The 25,206-nt window shown below is 37.0% G+C and overlaps 1 protein-coding gene across 5 annotated transcripts; it reads left to right on the top strand.

The window, feature by feature from the left end:
- The first annotated feature begins 212 nt into the window (after nucleotides 1-212).
- vari (MAGUK p55 subfamily member vari) lies at nucleotides 213-24,765 on the top strand. 5 transcript variants are annotated; one of them, XM_069132637.1, is made up of 8 exons: nucleotides 215-647; nucleotides 7,240-7,355; nucleotides 17,775-18,071; nucleotides 19,311-19,547; nucleotides 20,798-21,272; nucleotides 21,416-21,750; nucleotides 22,482-22,556; nucleotides 23,283-24,765. In XM_069132637.1, the coding sequence occupies exons 1-8, from the start codon at nucleotides 542-544 to the stop codon at nucleotides 23,457-23,459; spliced, it is 1,818 nt and encodes a 605-aa protein (XP_068988738.1). In that variant the 5' UTR covers nucleotides 215-541; the 3' UTR covers nucleotides 23,460-24,765. The 5 variants fall into 5 exon arrangements, with proteins under 5 accessions (XP_068988740.1, XP_068988738.1, XP_068988739.1 ...); XM_069132638.1 differs by lacking the exon at nucleotides 215-647 and adding an exon at nucleotides 4,605-4,747; XM_069132639.1 differs by lacking the exon at nucleotides 22,482-22,556 and having other exon boundaries at nucleotides 213-647.
- The last annotated feature ends 441 nt before the right edge of the window (nucleotides 24,766-25,206 follow it).

Genomic DNA, 25,206 nt, shown 5'->3' with positions numbered 1-25,206 from the left:
TTGTATGTTGTTGTTGTAAGTTGTATGATGCCGTAATCCAGAATATTTCTACCCTTCCGTGGGCGCGTTTACTATCGATCGATCCGAACGCACGCGGCACTCGTTGCCACGAGTCGCAAAATCGTGTAAGCGGAGCGAGAGAGAGGGTGCAAAAACCCACCCCCCGCGCAACATGCTATAAGTACCGGACACGAACAGAGCGCGGGCTTATAGGTCCCGTTGCGGTCTTCCTCGTTCGTTCGTTCTCTTCGACGCTACCACGATCACGGACCATTACCGGTGATCTATGAATAGATCTCGAGATCTTCGACTGCCATTTTGACTTCGCGTCAAACGTAGATCAATTGACGGGGGGACGTGGACAACACGTGGAATATTCGAGAGGAAGAGTGACAGGGAGAATGACAAGGTCGCCGGTGAATCGGGAATTTGGGCAAACGGAAGTTCGATCCTGTCAGTGGAATACTCGAGGCTGGGATCCATGCTGATCGTGATGCCGATTGGCGTCACCTGAAACCACATTCCACTATCGTCCACCAGGATGAAGAATAGCAAGTCGATGATGGATATCGAGGACATTTGTGGGTGTTCGAAACTACCCTCGATCATTCCTAAGAAGGAACTACCGCACTTGAAATCCACTTCCGGTAAGTTTGAAATTATTCGAGTATAGAATGGATCGTAGATTGAACTGTCCGAGATTGGAGAGATTGAACTGAGTCGAGTAACGTTTTATTGACTACGCCAACCGTTTGATTTACTCACCTCTGTTATCGAAGTGGGTTTCGATTAGTTCTCCCGCCATTTATATCAAGGTTTAGAAAATTGAAAATTTCAAATTGAAAATTCGAATTTGAATGTAAAAGAAAGTTTGAATTTGCACTAGTGATTTATATCTGAACTTGAATTAAAAAATGTAAACTTATCTTAAGAAATTTGTAATCCAATCTTTGTAATTCTAATCTTGCGTTAAATAGAATCTGAATTTAAATATCTAGTTAACGAAATAGTCGCAAACTTTTTAAAGATCTAAAGACCTTGTACTTTGCTGCTCGACTTTCGTAGAATTTCTAAAGTCTCGTCTTATCAGATCTCCCCAAAACTTTCGATAGATTCCACTCGTCACTTTGAATTCTTGACAGTTCTCTGGATCTTGATTTGTACGGATGGAGGATATTGATTGAACCGTTTCATCCGACTTCCACGAACTTTTCCTTCTCTATAACTTTCGTTTACTATTCTTTGAAGATTCTTCCTTTTCTGACACAAAATGTTTGTGATTCTGTTAAATTTAACGTGATTTCAGTGGAAGCACCATCGATGCTGACTTACGATCCAGTTTTCCACATTGCGGTTCAGACACGTCTCACAGGGATTTAGTATCACATTGACGTGGTCATCAAGTTTTGGAACAAATTTGCAAATACTTTTACATTAAATTCTTTACCTACCTCATTTCTGAAGAATGCTAGAATAACCTGTTAATTGGATCATTTCAGATATGTATAACGACTTTTTGAATAGCTCGAATTCGACTTAATGAGTATTAATTTATCTTTATTAGCTTTCTTTCACGACTGACAAGTTAAATCAGATATCTCGATTTGATACCAATATTTTTTAAAAATTTCAATTTCACGAATATTTCACATCTTTGAAACGCCGAAAAGAAATTCACGTCATGGAAAAATTACAACAAAGAGACGGTCGATATTAACGCGTGCTCTCGAGAAGAAAACTCGGACGATCGATAAAACCTATAACAAAGCCAGCTATACACTTTAGGACCTTGAATGAATACTAATTTCAATGATCACGTATAATATAGTAACATCATCACGAAATCCAAATTCTTCTAAATTTACAATCACCAGCCAGGATAATTTTCAGAATTCAAATTTTATTCGATCTTTATTTTCACAGATTTAAGAATCTCTTTAAAAATTCTGTGTGTTCAGACTCATTCCTCCTTCTTTTCTTAAGCTTTCCACGAAAGCTCCTTACTTTCGTTGAACTGTTTTTCTGTTATACTATTACTTCTATCGTAAAAGCGATCTTTTTCATGTACTTTCCAAGAATTTTATATTTAACTTTTATCGTATGTACAGTTTTAAATTTGAGTTGCTTCATAAGAAATGTATTAAAAATCTTCATGGATTCCAGGCGATACCTTCTAGTATCGAATTCATAGTTGCTTCCGTTTTATAATTTCGATGGAGCAAATGGTTTCCGTCTACACCTTACGGCCATCCTGATTGAAAGCAGTTTCAGATCCCTGGTCCGGAGCATGTGTATTTCTCTAGTGTGGGACAAAATAAACGTCAATAAAATCACGATTTGCACGATCGGTGGGTTACGTTGAACATCTGTTCACGATAAAACAGTTAATCGACTCAGAAGTATCTCGCGTAAAATATTCTAAATAACCCTAGTATTTCACCTTAATAAAAATCCAATGGAAAAATATAATCTAAAACTTTCATAAATATCTATCTAAAGAACCTAAGAAAATCATGGAGTTTCAATTTCCCTGATCATAAGATAATTTTTCAACAAAGTCAACTAATACTTTCAAATAATTAACCGAAAATAACATAAACAAGAGACTAACGTTCCATCAAAGACAAATATGTGGTAGAAGAAAAATTACTAATAAATTAAAAAATTTCCAAATATTTCAAAAATCCAAAAGACCAAAAATGTGTTTTCCAGTTACAACAAAATTCCTCTATTCATCGTAAAGTTATTTCCAAGTCAACTCTTTGTTTAAGATACATCGAACAAAAAATAACGTAAAAAAGAGAAAAGGGTGAATAATCGCGACAAATTGTACAAAAAAGTTATCTAAAATGAGACACGAGCCAAGTGACGGTCGATTTTTTTCATTACGTCCATGAAGAATGATTTCCTTCCTCCGGAGACCAGCTGGTTCGTTTCTGGATCCTTCGTCAACGTGCTCGGATTCTCGCGGGCAGTTACCCGGTGGTACTTTCCTTTTCCTCGTACGCTCCTCTCTTTCTCGTATTCCCTCGCTTTGGTTTGTCTAGAAAAATAAGAATAGCTTTCCTCTCCTTTTGATGCGCTCGTTCCCCGACGAAATTTTGGATACGTCAGTTTCAATCGTTCTTCGACGACGACAACACGCATCGCGACAATCTTCGTAGACTATACAATTCACGTTCTGTTTTTAAAGCGCCCCAGCGTCTTTTCTCACAGAGTATGTAGTTCAAACGACTAAATCACGTAAATAATAAAGTGTGATTCTTCTCGAGTGGAAACCTATGGATATGTGAAATTCGATTCACGAGATTGACCAGGTGAAACTTCAATTAGATTTGAAATTTGCTTTGATAGTTTAAAACGTAACCAGCTGAACCATTCTGATGGTATCAATCGTCAAAATCCTAAAAGAAAATCAACTTATGAGGTTCGTTATTGTGCGAAATCTTCAGGGTTGTGTATGTGTAAATGTGTGAAATAACTTTGACAAATGAAATGGGACACAATGAAATAAAGATCATTCAAGCCTTTCACAAAACTTTTAAAAGGTCACACCATAAGCAAGAACCATTTTCCTCAATTACGACAACGGACAACTAACACTAACGAGATCTTACTAAAAGAGAGGCCAATTCTTCTCAATCATAATAGAAAGCAACTAAAACTTGAACGAAACTTTTAATCAAACCATGGACTATCCTAACAATCTTCGGTCCGAATGAATAACCTGTTTACCTCCTTGCACCTTGCAACGCAACCCCACGTTTCAACAGTTTCAACCTATTATCGACATCCGTCATTTTAAAAGAAAAAGAAAAAAAAGAATTCCTCGAGAATCAATCAGCCACGACGAATCCCACAAATAACTATTTAAAAACTACTAGCTCCATATGCTTGTACTATTTGATTTGAAAAAAACACTTTAAAGCATCAGCCGTTAAAGATGTTTCCGTGACAAAAGAAAGAGCACTTTCTGTGATGTAGTCAGGATGCCCTTAAAAAGCGTCACGAATTTCCTGAGCCCGAAGGGAGCAGTGCGGCGCGGCGCGAACGTTCTTCTAACTTCGTTGTGTTCCATCACTTCCACGGGGTGTCGCTTTTAGTCTCCTGGCAGGGGCCTGGGGCCCCAAGCAGGTGTAACACGGAGTTTCCATTCACCGTGACGTGTTGCCGCGGAACGGACCAGTGTGCACGCTTCCTACGTCTTCGAAGAAAATTCTCTTGTTTGCTCTGCCTTCACAAACACTGGCTTGGCTACCGAAAGGAACGTGGCTTCCCGAAAGATCAACGATCGCGTGAGAATGCGTGTTACAAAGAACAGTGGTTGTTGATAGTGAGATGGATAGTTCGGTGATAATTGAGTTATGGTAATTGAAACTATCCCACTCTTTAACAACCTTGTGATAGGATTCAGTAGATACAGACTCCTAAAGAAGAGATTTCTTGTTTCGTTTGACAGTGCAAGAATGTGAGAATAATCGTACTTACTTATGGTGTCTGGCGTTTAGTGACGTCAACGGGACGTGACGTTAGATATGACGATGAGAATGTAAAATGTGAAACGGAGAAGAAAGTGAAAATATGATTTGTTGATGTATTAAAGATTTCTTATATAAGAGTTTACATCGTCGTGTAAGAAGAAACGTCAAAATGGTTTTCTTCGGAAGAAAGGAGAAGATAGAAGATCGCCGGCTATTAGCCAGCATCGATGCTGTGAATGGCACCAAACTCTATCAAATAGAAAATGGTAAAGCTACGATGTTAGTTTAGATTTATTTGGTTCTACATTGAAAAAATTCCATTGAAAATTTTTTTAATGTAACGTTCAGAAGAAATGTGTCCATCTCGTTCTCCATCAGAATTCCGCGAACAAACTTCTCGTATCTAAATATTATTCCTCCGCGTTTATGTGCTTCTTCCTTTTAATTGAAATTAATTAAAATTCTCAAGGAGTTCAATAATCTAAAATAGAGAAGGTTCGAAAAAATTGACGCAATTCTAAGTGTATTTAAATACTCTTCTTAATTCTTCTGCATTTCTGTTTCATGCACAAAATCAGTCAGAACAAGCGAGCGGAACATTTTCTGATCCAATATTGACGTTAGACAATCTCAAATAAAAAAAATATGGTAAAAAATTATACTAAATTTGGCACGATTATATTTTTCTTCAAATAGAAGATATAATTTTCTTTATATCGTCTCGTATTAAGTATAAGTTAAAGATTTGCAGTTGCTTGTATAACGCATCGTCAAACCAGCGTTTCGTTTCGCCTGTATACACACGGACAGACTGGTTTAAGAACTTTTTCCTTCGGCTGTAAACCAGGCGAGAAATAGGTCGAGGCGTTCTGGAAAGACGATACGCGATCGTCATAGTATGGCTCTATGCACTCGTGGTTCGATAGCTTCGTGTAACTACACGCATTTATCATGCAAACGTCCCGTCGTCGACATCGCTTATCATCGTACATTCAAGTGGCCAATCACTATTTATCAGAACCACTCGAACCTGGAGAACGCCTCGTCTCGTCTTCGATAATTAAACGTCATAAATTATTAGGATACAACTGGTTCGACAAACTGCCCTTTATGATAAATGTGTTCTAAGGGATGTAAGGTAATTGCAAATGAGATAATTTTAGAAAATTTTATGACTTAACTTTGCAACAGAATATGTTTGCGAAAATAAAAGATATTTTTAGTAAAACATCTTGTGTCGTTGCTTTTATTAAAATAAATCAAAACTTTAATATATCATTTATAAAAAATTGAGATTCCAAGGCGTTTTTCAGGAGAAGAGGCCACATTCAAATACATTACGAACCATTTGTAATGTTTGATTTAAACTCGTTTTTCGCTATTAATATTGACAATTAAACAATAGAACGATCTTTTTGTATTCTGTGTTTGAAATAGTAAAAAGGCTTTATCTCATTCATAATTACGCTAAACGTTGTCTCGTGTTGAAAATTGTTCGACGAAGTAAGGTCGAACGAGAGTGAAAAGGTAGGTCGAAGTCTGATTATGACTCTAATTAGTCCTGGCACTTGTGAATGGATTCAATGTTAATTGGCACCAGCTGGAAACCATTGTTAGCAGTAAGATGATTCTTTGGTCCTTGAGCTTGCTTCAAATTTCTTTCGAATCCGAACATAATATGTTTGACTCTAGATTGTACAAACTAGATTGACGAACATCATACTTGAAATTGAGATTCGGTTAATTATCAGCCTTTGATTAATCAGGTTCTGAAATATGGAAAAATAAGTTCAGCAGTAACTCTATCACAAATAAGTCGTATGTAATGAAAAGTCTGATATTCATTCACATTCGTAAAGGAAGTACTTGCTAAAATCTTGACAAAAACTTAAATTTTTAATATAAAATACATAACCCTTAAGTTTATATTCTGAAAACTAATACCCAACATTATTTCATTACTATTTTGATCTTGATTAAATTATGAATCTTGCAAAAACATATTTTCCCAAGTTGTTAAATTTATTATTTATTTTCTTTCTATTATTTATTTTTATTCTACTAGCATGTGAACTGCATATACGAAATAATATACACGCGATAGTGAGCATATAAATCAGAACATTTTGTTTTCGTAACTCATGTAAAATATGTATGTGGTGTTTATTTCTAGATTAATACTATTATACCGTGGAATGAAATATTCGCAAAATTACAATGTTTGCTCAAATGATACGTAGCGTTTTAGGCGAAAATATACCTGATATGTATAAAAGGAAAATAATTTCGGTTATACTAATTCAAATTCACACTTTTATAAAAATAATATTATAACTCAATATTATATAAATATTATAACCACTATAGGGGTACTATATACTACAGTACTATAGTACTTAAAACATTTTAGCATATTATATGCATTTTGCATATTTTTATATACTTCAACTTTCCATAAATGCATAAATATTCGCGATTTAAAGGTAACCATTTAAAAATTTTACCTCTACGTGAATAATACTTCCTTTCGCATCAACACTGACTCGACTTCCCGCTTTTCGATTTTTCCACCAAAGTGTCTCATGCTTTAACTCCAGCCACCTGTGGCTGCCCCAATATTGATCCATCGAATGGCCACACCCGGCATCCCCTCGCGTCGCTCTTTTGCACCCTCGACGCTCGTGCCGGTAGTGTCGTTGCCCTTCGCGCACGTCCACGTAGCACGGTGTTATGGAAAAGTGTCTGGTCACTGTTCCAGCCGCCTTCATGCACGTACGCGACAACCTGGAGGAGCTGGGCAAGGTGGCTGACGACACGGATCTGCTGTTCCTCAAAGGTCTCCTGGATAGCCCTGTGGTCACGTCTCTAGTGAAGGTGAGTAAACGCGTGTCTTCATGCTAGTGATCTTTTCTGTCTCCTGTATTACATCATTGTCCTCCCATTTTGTATCCAGCTACGATGATAAACTTTCGTAATACGAAGAATTCAGGAATTTAGAAATCTTCTCCATTTATTTTGTGTTATTACAGTAACGTATATTAGAAAATAAATTCTAAACAAGTTGGTTTAAATCTCGTTAATAAATAAAAAAAATGAGGTTAGTTTACCTGGATGTAATGCAGGTGGACATTTCCTACGTCGAAAGGATACAATTTTCAAGCAATATTCCATTGAAAATAATTAAAATTAAAGATGTTGTTTCGAAATATCTAATATTATAGGGAAGCATGACCGCGATATCTTCTCTTTTACAACTGTGAACTGAACTGACAGTTTGTTATAATTGTTTCCTGTTATCAATCATTGTTTATTCGCACTACCGGCTAATTTGCAGTTCACTAGAATAGAACGAAGAAGTTTAGTTTTGTTACAACAGGATGAAGATTGTGTTTTCTCATTCGTAGTAAATGAAGATCAATGATCGCAACTATTACAGCCTCGTAATCGATAGCTTATTTGTTAAATTGTCAATTGCCACTTGCTTGAGTATAGGATTTTTTCAACATATATCGAATCGGGTTAATTGCAACCATTATTCGCGCGTGTGTGTATTATTTTTGGCACCGGCGAAATAAACAATAGCGTGCGTCGTTGGATCATGCGCGCTGAGGGCAGATGGTTTCGAGACACATGCACGTGCCACGTGTTTACTACGCTCGATTTTACGAGAAAGAGACCGTCATTTACGAGAGAGTGCCTCGTCCGCCGTGAAATCCCCGTACGAATGCAACGCCGTGAAATGGAAAACGTAACGCAGCCAGCCGCGAGTCCCCTTGCCGAGGTCGGTAAAAATCTTCGAATGTCGTTGAACTCGTTCCTTCCACGCTCGATACTCGTTTGGGATCGGTTTCTTAGCTCGTTCGTAAAAATAGGAAAGATATACTTACTCGTGGGCTGGCTGGCTTGTTTAGTCTGTTACTATCCTGTCTTTTATTGATCGATTACCGAGCTTTGTTTAACTTGTTTAACATTTGGAATTCTGCAAAGCTGGGTACTTAACCTTTGGGTACGTTTATTCGTTTCTATGCCTTCTCAAAGCTTTTCTTCTCGATTTTTCATTTATTTAGGCTTTTAGTGTTTCCTTTAATCTTCTTAATAAAAGTGTTATTTTTTTCATCTCTTGGGGATTATGAATAAAGAAGTATCGGAACATTTAGTTTCATACAAAATATAATAATTATTCTAAATTATTAAGGAAACAATTAATCGGTTGGAAATCTATATTCGTATAAGAGTGTGATCCAATATAACTGTTGTGAACGGAAGTATATAAGTTTTGTATATATGTCTTGTATTTACTTTTTCTTTAATTTAAGTCATAAATATTCCCTTGACGGAGAAAATCGTTTTACAAATAGTTAACCTGAAAACCCACTTGTCGCGTATGTGTTCAATAGCGTACACTCCTTTTCTCAGAAAAGTGAGAAATAATGATCGTTTTCTAACTTTAAATAAATTCGTTCCTGAAGAGGTTAATATTTTTACGTGCTTTTTTGCTGTTTAGTAAAAACGTCATCTATGTCATTTTCACGGTACATAAATACGCTTCGTTGACCGTGTCGCCGCTCGTTTTCGTTTCCACAGTTTCATTACAGCTTCACCATCAAAACTGTAATAAATGAACGCCTTTTCACTTGCCTATTTCTCTCAACTTTTGATTTCAGCTTTCTGTTCCATTGCGATGTATAGTATTCTTATATTACGAAAGCTTCCTGTCAGTGAACAAAACACTTTCCACGACTGTATTCTATTCTTCAAAATACTATTCGTTCTCACATCCAACACTCAGCGCTATTATACAAATTTTTATTTCCCATCGTTGACATTCAATCCATTCATTCAACTTGTAATGGCCACTTTCTGTTTTGTAAAACAAGAAATTCAGACGCTGGAAACCTTTCGCTATAATTTATGAATGTTACGCCAGACATTCTCAAACAATCTCATCTAACAACGGCTACCTGGATTCAAAGCAATAAATCGACTATGAACTCGATATACCACACGAAGACACATAAATCTTCTAAGACTTAATTCGCACGTTTCTAACCATCGAAACTAGTGTCGTTACGATTGAAAATATTCGGACTTGGTTGTGCACGTGATATTGGTTAGAAAATGATCTGGTAACATCGAATATAATTTTGTCACCTCGTATTTCGATATACAACACGACCAGTACGTTTTTGGGAATTACGATCTGTAGTAAATCGTTACAAAAATTTGCACAGAATGAATCATTCTAGAAATACATGTAACACAGTTAATTTCTATAAAAATTCGCAACAAACTATTTGTTCTAATCATTCTCAGTCTCTTTGATTACAATACATTAATTTCAATTGCTACATTCATCAACAATTAAAACTAGATTTTTAAAGCATAAATAGTGTTTTTAATTCTTATACGATTTTTCAATTCTTCTCGTGCAAAGATGAGCCAACATTTCCACTAACCGAGCAATTCCTACGGAATTTAAGAGACGCTAACCGCAAAGATCCCGTAGCGCAGGAATGCGCGACGCTGGAACTCGAAAACGTCGGAACACTCGGTCCGACCAATGAAATTTTCGAAACAAGTCTTGTACGCAGCTTCTTTTTACACGCCGCTTGCACTATGGCTGGGTGAAACAGCCGCATTATTTTGGTCGTGACATACATTTCCCGTCGAACCATGGAACAACTTGGGCTCTTCAAGTGAAAATATTACTATCCGCCGATTGGTATAAATTCAGCAGTGTGACGTGACTACGTACGTCACCTCTTCTCTGATCCATTACGTAACAACTATGATACGTCTGCGTATATTTCTCATCATTTGTATAATGCATTCATTACTGTCGAGTCTTTGGGATCATTCCGTATCTTCGGTTATAATCTCAACGACATTTAATGTTCCGTAAAATATATTTTTTCACATTTCGTAGATATCTTAGGTCCCTACTAAGTTATACAACTATTTGTTGAATCAAATCTGTTTTCAATAAAACAATTTAATAAAAAATTTGATGGAATTTTAGTTACTTCGTCAATGATTCACTGTATCTACGGAGAGTTAAGAAACATTCAATAATTCAGTGTTCTATACAGAGGAAGAAGTGCAGTTGGAAGACTCGAGCATCTTTTTATTGGAAGTCGTCCAACAGGTCGAACATTTTCTTGAAATTCTTAGAATTATAAAAAAGAAGAACTTTGACTTTAGGTCTCTAAAAATATTCCAAAATGATGGCGTAAAAGATCTTTGAAGTTTAGCGTATCTGTAAAGTCTCAAAGTTGGTTGCTGGCTCGTGACCCAAAACCGTTCGAATTATCTTGTTCCCGATCAACTGCACGCATCCGTGGCTTTCCTGCGAAACGTTAGTGCCCATCCACACGTATATATGTATACAACTTACCGCACCTGCTGGGCCCACATTCCATCCTGTTCTTCGGGATCAGCAGGTAGAAGTCTCGTCTGGTGTCGAAAAGTCGTTAAGAAGCCGGTGTTCGTTTCCGGCTCCATTCAAGGTAACAATAGCAAACGTTGACAGATGCGATATGGCGTTACTGGTTTCGTCGAAAACCGTGAAAACCGGTCACCAAACAACCCTGGTAAATTTGATGGCTAATGTGGAACTGTTGAAAGAAAGGGTCTAAGAGAGGTGTGAGAAGTTTGATTTTCTCGTGGTATCTCTCCTCCAGGTATTTTTATTTTCGTATATTCTAAAATTGCTAGTTTATCTTGGGAGTGTCTTAATGACTCAGCTGAACGTGGTTAGGTTTAATTAGGCCGAGAAGTCGCCTGAGTAATAGGAAAATTTCCATTAATAGTGTTACGTCGTGCTCGAGGAGTAGGTGCAAAACAGAAACTGAGTAAATCTTGTCAATCTTTATGAATTTGATAAAACTCGAGATACAAGATTACTGTGATATTCACTATAAAATGGTATTATAAAGAAATCAAAGTCACCAGTTTGATTGAAAAAAAAAGAAAGATTCAGGAATCTATATAATAAAATCGGACACTTCGTATATTACGATATTCCACTAATAACAAACAGAACTTTCGATCATTCTTTCCATCTCATCTCTCTTGTCTAACATTTCTAAATTTTATAGCTTTTACGCAGATAAACCTATAAATTCTAGCAGAAAAGAATCCTAACTGAAAAGTAACATCACAGTTTACGGATAGAAGAAGGTCTCATTAATCTTCCACCCCTGTACCAACTACCCTAACCTTTGTATTACTAATGACAAACTCCACTTCCGTTCTTTTTTCTCCGTCTCATTCATCCTGGTCTCGAACGTGCACCTTACAAAGCCATCCCGTGGACAGTCCACCGAAAAGCGGAAACCGCGAGGGTCCTCCTTGGGAACAAAGGCGTTTCCTGCGAAGGGAAGAAGCGAGCGAGACAAACCGTGAATCAGGCGGTCGCGCGCCAGCGGCGCCGGAAACCACTGGCGAACCATGCCTCGTGAATAATCCGAGTATGTTAATTGATAAATCGTTGCCGCGGCTTCTCTGATATCCGGCGTAATTGACCGCGACCTCGGAGGTCCTGGCCAATTGGCCCAGGCTCGAACTTCAGCGACCGAGTCATCGCTTATGACCGCTCTCGCAGAAATCGCGAGGCAGTGTCACGTCGCGTGCGCTCGTGTACACACACGGATTACGATGTAATTTCAACCGGCTTTGTAATCGCGTGAAGGGACGAGCGGAGAACACGCGTATGCGACATTGACGCACGTGTAAGTGACAGGAACGTAACTGGCAAAGTTATGCGCCATGCGTTTTTAGTTTGATGTCGTTTTAGTACAATTTGAGAGGATGGAAATCTGGAATACAATTTTATTGGTATATTTTTGGAACAATGGTTGTGACATGTATATGTATATACGATGAAAGAAAAGTTAGAAACTTTTCGAAAAAAGCATTCGTAACGCAAAATGATGAATTTAATGAATCGATTATAAAATATATTACAATTATTTGACATTAATTTTGTTATGAAACGATATAAGGTATATGTTTCTTATGTAAACTTTCGGAGCTAGATTTTGCCCTGCCAATAATCAAAGATTAAAGATTAGTTAAAAAGTTTTGAAGATTTAAAAATTAAAAGAATATTTAATAAAGATACCGGAAGAAGAATTACTTCAAAAGTGAAACTTTCTTAATTATTCATTACACCGAGACTCGCTAATGTTGCCGTAGCAATAGCTGTCTTTAACATTAGAGTCATACGATCCCGTTGTATCGCGTAACGGATTATTGAGTATCTCGAGAAGGGTCTACCTGTGTCGCAAGATCGACAAACCGATCGGTGTCGATGACTGCCAGCGTTTCTTTTTTGCCACGACATTATATTCATCGACCCGATTACAATCGAATTGCATAATTCTTCAAATCAACGATATGTACATACGTTATAAATTCCCATCATTGACAAAAGCAGACTCGGACATTTCGTAGCTACGAAAATATGTCCAAGGACAAGAATGAAACGAAAGTTAGGAGTTTGTGTGTATGTGTACTTTCACGCAGGAATAATGTACGCAATTGGAATGCTCGAGTAGTAAGAGGAATACCCCTCTACCTCTTCTAGATAGAGTAGCTAGGATATTTAACATTCCTCGCAACGAGGCACGTTCTCGTTTACACGTTGGCACTCCGTTTAAACATCGCCGCTTTCCCGTGTCGAAAGAAACGTTGGAAGTTCCGACAATGATACTAGCTAGATAATAATATTATCGTGTAACCAGCTAGTGCAACATGACCTACTTAATTTAATCCTAAAATCCTCGATTTCTAACTCTATACGCGTAATTAGTGAGATTACTGTCAATCGTAAGCTCGTCGAATTTAAGAGAGTACCCTTTAACTTTAAATCTGATAGAGTTAATTTAATCAATAAATAGACTTCGTTTATTCATTCGTTTGATATATTATAAAAGGTGACAATTGGTAATTAACCCCATGTCATTGCATTGAAATTTTATTATAAGACTACCAATCAGATGTCAACTAATAAGAAAAGAATTTGAAAATTCTAAAATATCAAAATAACAGTATACATGCCTACTACCTATCAAAATTCTAATTTCCCCACGAACTTTTGCACAACAATTGGTATTGTTAATTGACCTCGTTTCGCTGTAATCCTTAATTATTTTGTAACAATTTTAGATCAAACCCATCTTACATATATTCAGTAATAAAAAAAAGAATAAGAAAATTCTAAGACCTGTACAAGATATATCTAAAACTACATTGTATAGACTTCTCAATTTTGCTACCCACGTAATCGATTTTCAATTCTCAACAAACAAGTGGCTCACTTTCACAGACTAATTTATGTGGCACAAGCAGAACCTATAAATAACAATAAATTCCAAGATAAATAAAAAGCAATATTTCCAACATCGCTTTCCTCTTTTCCTCCAGTTGACGAATGTAGCTGCTTCTGAACGGCTGCCGAAATCACAATTACCCAAATAAGCTTCTAAATGGAAAACTACCATCGTTTTTGAAAATCTCAAATCATCCATTTATGGAAAATCTAGTAGAATGGGGTCTAAAGCACGCACGTAGACGGCCCTGCATCGAACGTAGCGGAGTGTTGCATACCATCCGAAGAAGGGCCCCCACCTGTTTCAGGCTGGCCGCCTGACGAAGGTGGGGGCGAAAGAAACGTCAGTAGGCGCGGCAGTTTTCTGACGCCGCTTACCTAAGTAACACACACGGTGTGCGTGTTGTCCAAGTCGCGTTTATCCCTTGTGGAAACCCCTCGCCAGGTTCTCCCGTGGCCGTTTACCCCGTCGGTTGTCGCCGCGTGAGTGCACCCTCACGGCACTGGCCGATCGATACGGCAAACTACAGTTCCAGGACGGCGGCCAGCTCGTTCTCCAGAGTACTGCGTCCTACCTGACGGAGACAGGCGACCTCTGCCTCGGCGTTTCTCCAGGCTTCCAGTGTAAGTTAGGATTCCTGCGAAGAAATCTTTGAGGAGGCTCGTTTCGTCATTTTAGTGGGACGGTGGTGAGCTTGGGGTAGAAATGTGGATAGATGAAAAAGGTGGATGAGTGGAAGACTGTTGCTGCTACGACGACACGTGAGATCGGGAGAAAGCGCGATTCGTTGACCGTTGGCCCCTCTTGGCGTCTGTGGTCCGTGGATCTTGAGGTTGAGAGTAGCTCGATCTTGAGAGAGTACTATGATCTGTATTTTCATACATTAGACGTGTTTCGTTTATCAATTGTTAATATTATTCGTGTCAATTTTTGAACAAAGGCAATTTAAAGATAACGGTGGAGTTTTTAGTGGATTGATGATTCTGTTTTGGGGAAGGTATTATTCTACTTCCTGTGTAATTTCTAGAAGAAGAGGAGGAGAGAGGTACTGTTATTCATCCATATTTTGGACCATTCGTTGTGTTTTGCTTCATTTTTTGGAGAAACGGAACTTGGTGGAATTCGGAATCGTTCGACGATTCTATTAAGGAAAGGCCGCACAATTTCTTGAAGTGAGCGAAAAAACAAAATTTGGAGAAGTCTTCTAATTCTCTTAAAGAAAGATATTCCACTTGCTGTGTAATTTCTTGGAAATAGATAAGATAGAATTTCAAATTGCTTTCTGAAGAAGAGTCACTCCATTCTTTGTTTTGTTTTTGTAGCAGTAAGTGAACATCGATTAATATTTTTCTTTCAAGTCATTCGAACTGTAGTATCGTTTAGAACTGCCACATTTACTGTACGAATGTGTGATTTATTTGATTTTCGTTTGAAAAATTTCAAAACGAGAGATAACATAAAAGAAGTAAGAAGGACACGGAATTGCCACACAATCGTTTGGATCGTAGTAGTAATGAAACGTTTAGTTATTGATATGTGTAATGAGCGAGTTGCTGGTTGTTCTTGAAGCGCAATAATCCTGTGTTTGTTTCGTGAGAGGTTTTTCAGGGACGTCACGGAAGAACAGAAGAATTCATTATAGGCTACAACGTTCGTTGAACACCAGCTGTTCTACCGTCGTTTTCATTATAAATACGGTATAATTCGTGCCCACGACAATGACAATCTTGCGACATATGGAGAAATACCTCGATTCTTTGTTCCACGTAACGTGGCATTTTAATTTTATTTGCTACTCACTAATTGTTAGTTACTTCTTTTCCTTCGACTGTCTATCCAAATTATATAAAAATAACTACGTTTCATTTTTAATTTTCACGAGCTTATGAACAAATATAAGTCTGTTATAAAGGTTGCAAGAATACAATTCAGTCGAAAAAAACTTCAAGAAAATGAAAAAGTCAATTTTTATTACTTGACATATCTTTTCATGTGGAAAAGATACAACTGATTTGATAAATAATAATTTTTTCAAAACGTAGCAAGGTTGATTTTCTAAAAACAGTATTTAAATTTTCGAAAATAGTGTTGGAATCGCTTATCCAAATACGAAGTTAACGTTTGTGTGCGAATTAGTAATTCGTAAGGGAATCGAACTTTCTAGCACGCGTTAATGAAAGCAATCCCTCAAATTTCGACGTGCGCACACGGCTCTCGATAAATCACACACTGTTTTCTTAGGTTTCAACCAAAATACAACTTCGACCGTGTTCTTTGATGTCTCTCGCGTCGTGAGTTGATTTATTGTTGCGTGTACATACAAGTCGCGTGGGCAGAGAGGCCTAAATCGAAGATTCATTACTTCCTTTTGATGCTCCTTTTCCAAAATGTACGATATTTTACATACGGAAACTTATGCCATGTCGCAATTCGTATAATCGATGCTGCAACAAAATCGTTGAATCGACATCGTGCATCTGCGATGCACATGTATCGACGCGAATGATTCGACGATGAATCATACTGGCGGTGAGGAACATCGACTTCGACGGCTTCGTGAAACAATTTCCATAGACGAACGATTCGCGTTAGTCTTTCAAACGAGAGGAGAATTTTTCATCTGATCTTGTTCGATTAATCCAAATATGCTCGACCGTTTTGATAATTTCTCTCGAAATATCACTTCACATTTATTTAGCGTTCAAATTAAAGATAACAATAAATTTGTTGTACTAATATTAAGTGGTTGTCGAAAAATAGCTATTTATCTCAAAGAATTAATAGACTTATCTAATCAATTTGGCTAATTTTGACTGATATGTGAATTTTTCGTAATATTTTTAAACACAATTCCACTTTCCCTTTATTATAGTTGAGTATTTGCGTGATATATCTCTTTTGATTCCATTAGTTGGAATATAATTTTTTCTTTCTATCTGTTTTTTAAAGAAATTATTCTAAGAGGTGCATGATTATTCGTTGCTCGGCATTTTCCGTCGTAGCGTTCAGGTATCAAGTATTCTCGAAGGTGGCTCTGAAACACTGTGAATGACCTACTTTCGTAATTACTCTTTCATTGTTGTAACGCTGCATTGGCTGGTTCAATGTGGAGTACACTAGCCTTACGTGGTTCGACGCTAATCCAATCAAACCTCGTTGACACAGGGTCATCGTTGCGCAATGATAATTTCACGCTCTTAGGTGATAAATCAGCAAAAAATACTTGCGATTTTAATCAATCAAAAAATAAATTGAATTTAATACATTACTGTCTTCTATAAAATCTTCACATTTACGAAAAGAATTTGTTCAATAAATATAAAGAAAGCATTGAAACACCTTTGATATCACGCGTAACATTGTTGATTCAAGTGTAGAGTAAAAACCTTCGTTTCTCTCGGGTTGTACGAGGGGACCAAGAGTAACCAAGGTTCCTCGTACGGTGAATTTGATGCGGAAACCCGTTTCGACTTTCACAACTGACGACGACTAAGCCGCTCACTGTTTGTGGCTTTGGCCATACGCTACCACGTAGCCCAGAAAGGAGTTCGAGGAGCGCTCGATGCCCTCGATGGGCTCCAGGGACTTATTATTTCGTCGATGATGATCGATTTATACTGTAAACCTCTGCGCAACAATACGTTAGCTTCATATCATTGCAGTAATTTTATTTTAATATAGTTCAATCATCGATAATCAAATTCCTATGCTATCACTATATCTATAAAAGCATAATTTTCAAATCTTCGAAAATAATTGCTCGATCAAATAACTAAACTTAATAACTAAATTTACCAGGTAAGCTAAAACATCCCAAAGAAAAATATCTAAAGAAAGGAATCTAATCTTGACTGAGAGATCCTAAAAGTTGCCGGTCGAGTTAGTAGGACGAACGAGGACGACTTGAACAAAAACCAGTTCCCATGGAAACCTGACAGACATCGTGGCGTGACTGTTGCAGGTCCAGGAGCGTCTGGAGGATCCTCCACTTCACGTGGAACCGGTATGCTCGTCCATTTGTGACATCGTTGACGAGGTGTGTCACGCGCTCCGCTCCTCCAGGGACGAGAACGCGCGCGAACTCGTACGATTATTAAGAGGCTCACATCTAAAAGCCCTTCTAGAGACGCACGACGCGGTCGTCGAACGAAAGGAAGCGCCATCGAAGCCGGAACCATCGCAACTGACGATGCCTACCAACGAAAGGACGGAAGCTGTCAGGATGGTTGGACTTAGGAGACAACCTAACGAACCTCTGGTAAAAATTCTTTCATGATAGAATTCTTGAATTCTAGAATTAATGAAAGAACACAGTGTCCCAGTGATCATTATGTAATCGAAAAGGACTGACGAAAATAAATTTTAAAATTTTCACATGAAATCTTTGTTGGTCATACTATAACGACTGGATCACTCTGTGTAATGTTTATGGCTTTACAATTAACAAAAAAGATTAATTGAAATACAATTAATGGAAGATATGAACAGATAGATATGAACGTTTGACGCTTTTCCAAATAATCAAATAATTTTTGTAGCTCAAAGTCTCAGAAATATATCTTTGAATATTTGGAGCTCTTTGTAAAGGTTTCAAGAGTTCAGGGTGTTAAAGGATGTTTAGCTTCTGTGTTTGACGGTTTGTTTCGTTGGTGAAGAAAGCGGCTGACGAGAACGCACGTCAAGCAATCAACAAAGAAATATAATCGTTCGCGCCGACTTTCTCGTTCGTGGCTCTAGTTTTAGAGGTTTACCATTCCGTCACGTGAGAGAATTCCCATTCTGAATCGGATTTAACACGCTCGAACGAAGAAAAGACGGAAATGCCACTCGCAGTTCATAAATAATTCGGAAACGTTTATTATCCGCGCGATGCTGATTCGAGGCCACGTGGCCTCTTCGATGAATCTGGCACGTTGTTCCAAGCTTTATACCAAGCGAAGAAAACATTTTAACAGAAACATAATACATTATTCTTCCTTATGCTGCTCTTAACCTTCTGCATTCAAGAAATTTTTGTAATAAAATTGCAGCAGCACCGATACACGTTTATAATAAAGTTCTTGGAAGCGAAGGCTTCTCTTTCGCAAAGAGACAAATGGCGCATTAGCGATACGATCTTTACATTATCCTGAAGTCGATTCCACGTGTTAAAAACCAGCCAAAACATCCTTGAGACCCAGTGAATTCTCTGTATGCTAAACCACAGTCTATTTCAACATTCGCTATTTTCTCTCATTGTCAGCAAAAGGTATTCTCGACAAACAAGTGCACAAAGCCATGATCTTGCATGATGGCCTTCCATCAATGTTCGTTTACACTTTTACGCTAAAATGGAAACAGTAGATCTTCTCAAACAAGCAACATCGCAAGAATGTAACAACAAAAATGGAACGGACATAGAGAATCGTCGATTGTTCTCTAAATGTACTAAATAGCAAACCTGGTTGCATTCAACGAGAACAGGCGAGTTTATTTTCACTGGTACGTTTTTGTACAGGGTCTGACGGTGCAGGTCGACGAATCCGGAAATTTGATCATCGCCAGGATCTTAGGCGGAAGCACTGCTGCCCGCCAGGGACTCCTGAGAACCGGCGAGGTAATCCTCGAAGTGAACGGGAAGGAAGTTCACAACCCTGAGGAGCTTCAGGAAGCCATTCACGGGGCGAAGGAGAATTTGTCGCTGAAACTTGCACCTGGAGTCGCTTCTGATGGCAATCGACCCGTAAAATCTACGGTAAATGAAGATAATTTAACTTTTGATTTGGTTAAAGTTGGCTAATTTTAAATTCCTTTATCTTAATTCGTATGGTATAAATCTAAATTGAATTTACACCACGAATAAGGTGGGAATTTAAAAGGAAGGTAAAAATAAAATTCTTGAAAGGCCACCTTCTTGAAAAGAAGATTGCTTCTATTAAAAGCATGAAAGTATAGAGGTACGAAAATATGTTTAATCGACCTCTTAGGATCTTTACGATTCAATTTAATGGCGTCTATATGAGACACGTGGTTACAATTTCCACCTTCCGACAAGAGGTTTCTTTAACGCGATTGAATTTAGACTATACAATTTTACTATTTCACTGATAGAATTTGTCCAAAAGATTGAACAGAATATACTGTCAAAATCGTGTTCTAAATATAAAAATCATTACTGGAAACACGAATTGTAATAACTCTTTATATCTGGCGGTAGCTCTGTATTTCGTGTGTAAATAAATGATAATGTGGATCGAGAATGGGAAACTCAATCCGTCGAAGAACACTTGCGAATAGCTCGCACATTGTTTATATATCCTGTAATATCAATTTTTTCAAAAACGTGAAAGGTTTTAGGAATGGAAATAGATAAGAATTATGTGAAGGAAAACATCGGAGCTTAAAAACCTTATGTTTTGAATACAAGAATAAAACATAGGTGGATAAAAAGTATGAATGGATGAAATTCTAGAGAACTACATACTATTATTACTAGAAAAAACAATCATCTACGTACAGATATGTTAATTTTTAAAATTATATGTTAAATCGAAGGAATTTAGTAAAAGCTAACAAAATAATTTATGTTATAATAATAAATATGTTGCAAATATTCAAGAATAGATAGACAGCGGAAACATATATTTAATCCCCAAATCAAATAAGAAAATTTATAATTAAAGAAGAATTAGTCAGTGTATTGAATTTTAAAACTGTTCTTCTATTAAAGAAAATAGAAGATAGAACTCATCGTTAAATTGAGAATATTTAAACAAATTTATATTTTTATAAAAAGAACTGAGAAAGTAAAATCTGGGCAGGCATTTGTTTCATCTACTAAATATTTTAACGAGCACTATACTTTCATTATTTTATGCGTTTTTGTACATTATAACGCATTCTATGCATTTTTTGCATCTTCAAATTTTCCATAAATACATAAAAATTCGCAGTCCTCCTACCACGTTTCTCTCCTGAAATCTCGAATTTGTTTTCACATTACAGTGTTACATGAGAGCGCTGTTCGACTACGATCCATCGGAAGACACTCTGTTACCGTGCGTAGAGATTGGACTTCCATTCCAGAAAGGTGACGTACTACAAATTGTAGACCAAGCAGACCCAAATTGGTGGCAAGCTCGGCGAGTCGAGGGCGAGGGTCTAGGTCCGCCTGGTCTAATTCCGTCGCTGGAACTGGAAGAACGAAGAAAAGCATTCGTGCCACCGGAAGCGGATTTTGTACACAAAATTAGCATCTGTGGGACTAAGATCTCTAAAAAGAAGAAGAGGAAGATGTATCAATCGAAGTCCAACGGTGAATTTGACAGTGCGGAACTGTTATTGTACGAAGAAGTGGCCAGGATGCCGCCATTTAGACGTAAGACCTTGGCTTTAGTAGGTCCAAGAGGAGTTGGTCGCAGGACGCTGAAGAATAGGCTGATAAATAGCGACCCTGAGAAGTTCGGCACCATTGTTCCGTGTAAGTGTCATAATTTTTGTGTGTCGTGAGATCTTGACGAGAATAACAAACAAAATTGGTGGGAAAATACCATTCTCTTCTACTGTTAACAGTTACAAATTAGGATTATAATATTGTGATTCATAGAAGTCATATGTTTATAGATACCTCACGACCACCCAGAGTACTCGAAGAAGATGGCAAAAGTTATTGGTTTACCGACCGCGACTCCATGGAAACAGATATTAGAGAGCATCGATACCTTGAGTATGGAGAACACGGTGGGCATTTGTATGGTACAAAGTTGGATTCCGTGAGGGAGTTAATCAGAGCTGGCAAAATGTGTGTTCTGGACTGCAGTCCAGCTGCTCTGAAAATACTTCACAACAGCACGGAATTTATGCCCTATGTCATCTTCATAGCGGCGCCAGGAATGGAACAATTGAAATGGTTATATGATTTGGCGAGGTCGACTGGAACGAGCAGTCGGAACTTGACGGTAATTACGCTGCTATTATATATCACTGCCCTTTCTATTTTTCTCTATATGAAAATTACATTTTTCTATCTCCGTTACGACCAATAATAACGCCGAGAATGAAAGTGTTCTATGAATTGAAGTTCCTACTGAATGTTTAAAATTGCTTTGATTATTGGTATCATTTTTAATTATTGAAACTACTGGTTAATGTTACTCAAGTTTTGTTAATCGAGTTTTACAACTACTCGTTAAAATGACTTTTTTATCAAGTAAATACATTTACGGAATGATTCAAGTATTTATTATTTTTTGAAAACATGTTCGAATTTCGCGTACGAGAAATAAGAAATCCATTTGAAATGGAACGATTCGATGCGCGAAATTTGTGTAAAGAAGAAACATATATCGACGGCACAGGCCGCGTTTCAAATAAACATAGCCATCAAATATTTTACGATGCAACCTTCCGAATCTCTGCCTGCTAGTCTACCGTCGTCGTGTAAATGCGTGTAATTTGCCTATTATAAATGTATTGCATGCACTTTTGTTCAATTACAATGACTCAATGATTGGTTTCTCTTCCACAAAATTCTTCTTCCATAAAATTCCAAATACCAACTACTCTTTATACTCCATTTAGATTGATATCGAATATTTTCACATATCACCCGTTGTATAACTTCCTTCCCTCGATTGACGTAGCGTTCTTTATTTAATCTTTCGTATGTATTTGATGTTGGCTTTGCTAGTTTGACCGCCAGAGTTCCATCAGGTACAGCTCGAGAAGAGCCAGGACGTTGGAATCTCTTGCTTCCTTGTACGAGGTTTGTATTTGCATGCATATTCATTGTATTTTTCTTTTCTTTTATCGTAATGTGATTGCTTATAGATGTGTAGTATTATTGTTTGAAATGGACCACTATACAGAATCATGTAACATTCAAAGAAAAATTCTAATTTATATAATATCTAAATGCAGTTTATTGACAATGCATTAATTTTAAAATGTAGTTTATTAATGACATTAGGTTGCTGCATAGAGTTTGTCCGCCTCTTCGATCATATAAATAAGTTACCAATGTTGTGGACTACCTAAATCAATATAAACTGTGCTTCTGAAACACAGAAAATAGGAAAAAAATATGTTCATTAATCACATAGTAATTAGACATTCAGAATGTTCCCATAATGACATATCCAGTATCAAAATTCTCATTTTTTTCAGACATTACTTTTAATGACTGATTGAATGAATAATTTTCAGACTTCTTTTAATGATAAATCCAAAAATTTTTTATAAAAGAGGCATTTATAAATGGAATTTATAGAAGATCCACTCTGCTGGATAGGACTTATGTAGCGACTTAATGCAAAACAAAGAATAAATATATTCAAGGCACAGTATGGAAGCTACAATCTTTCTAACATCAATCTTCCAATTGGAAAGAATCACCATCAACAAACACACTTGAACTAAATGCAATCAAAACTTAATCTTTCTCAAACTTTACAACGTGCAGCTAAATTATAGTTTGTTTTTCACTAACTAGGAGGACGATCTGAAAGCAACGTTGGAAGAATCTGCGGCCTTACAGCGTGCCTACGAGAAATATATCGACCTGGTGATCGTAAACGAGGACTTCGACAATACATTTAGACAGGTGATCGCCGCGTTAGACGCCTTAGCCACCGAACACCAATGGGTTCCGGTGAACTGGATTTATTAAACACCATTCAGGCTACCTGAGGGAACAAGTAGTTTCAGAACAGATGATCCAATTTCGGTCTACAGTATCATGCAAAATAACAAATTATTGCATTATTTTCTGTGGAACACGCGATGGCGTCTTTAATATACCCATGCTTGGCAAACTTGATGTCGAGTGCATCGTTAGTATATTTATAGCATCGTATCGTCGTGCAATGGAACAATTTTATGGTTGTACTATGTGTATACAGAGTTCTAGTGTGTTGTGTATATTGTCTCCATCAAATGTATAAATACTTTTAAGCGAAATGACGCACTCGAATCAGGTAAAGAAGAAACGGGATGTGAGTTTCTTTCATCGAGCGGAGAGTCTCCGAAACGAAAACAACAAATTTCGAACACACGCATTCTTCTTTTACTTAGTATTAGAAAAATACTCGGGGCTATGAAGGCCAAGAAGAGATAGTATCTCGCTTTACGATGCTACGTTTCCAGCAAGTACAGTCGTGTAGCATTTACGTTACTTTGTTTTAGGTTTACGAAACGATCCGTTCGCCTCCTAAATTTCGCTCGTTAATAACATATATTCGTTAGAAATCTACAAAAGTACCGTCAAAAGATACAAGAAAATAATAAGAAAATTAGAAAAGAAGCATATGAATTTTGATTTCAATGATAGTAGTTAAACGGTTTTAATTATTTTAATATTTTTAATATCTTAATGATCCAATATCTGATGATTTCCTCTGTGAGTCTCTAAATTGTCTTTTCACGCTAACTAAAGTAATGTTACAAAAAAATTCTCGCATACATTCCCCTTTATCACCCAGAACAACTAAACGGAAACGGATCGCGATTAAAGTAGGTATACGTTATAGACCGCCGTCCAATTATTTTTAGGATACGCCTAGTTTTAATTTCCCTCGAACTACGAGTCTACATATGTATGTATGTTTATTTACCATTTGTCATACAATGTACTTTCGTTTCTTTTATAGAGATATCTATTATATATACATATTATACATTATATATTTCATGAATCCTGTTTATACCGCTCGTGCACTTTGAACATATTCCTGGCATAGAGTGCCTTAATAGCACAGCTTTACCGGGCTTGCAGCGAAGACCTACTATGTCGAGACGATATATTCTCTTATACTCGAGAGTTTTACGAAAGACACGTCTAATAACACATTTTTTCTAATGCTCTGACACGCATGCACATGGAAATTACGACCGTTGCAGATCGCTATATATGCGTTTGATCGGAAGCTCCCGATCGTGCCATGTGATATACGGAAAAATAAAGTTTATCGAGCGTTTGTTACGAATTTGAATTACTAATACCTTTCTATCATTTTCATTATCCTTATTTCTCACAATTTCTTCTTGTTACCCACACTCAGAACATACTCATTGAGTTATGTATCTCTTATCCATCTTCTACTTTGAAAATTACAAAATGAAAGACTTAATTTAGAAATTATTATAAACAGGTTGTTTTATGTTTCATAATGAATGAATTTCATATTTCAATCTGAAGAATTGAAGTAAAAATTAGAGCTGAAATTATATTTTATTACAAATACAATCAACTATTTAACAAATATGTACCTCTGATCTATGACCATAAATACGAGCGACAATGAGTTAATTACATTTTGAAACCAACTTCCAACATTAATTTAAAAATATCTATAATTGTTCCATACGGTAACGAAAAAAATAAATAACTGGAATTGAATAACATCAAATTTTTTATA

Source organism: Bombus flavifrons, chromosome 3, assembly GCF_040668555.2.
Source record: "Bombus flavifrons isolate JBK064 chromosome 3, iyBomFlav1_principal, whole genome shotgun sequence".
Classification (NCBI taxonomy): domain Eukaryota; kingdom Metazoa; phylum Arthropoda; class Insecta; order Hymenoptera; family Apidae; genus Bombus; species Bombus flavifrons.
This window is presented reverse-complemented; position numbering and strand designations above follow the sequence as displayed.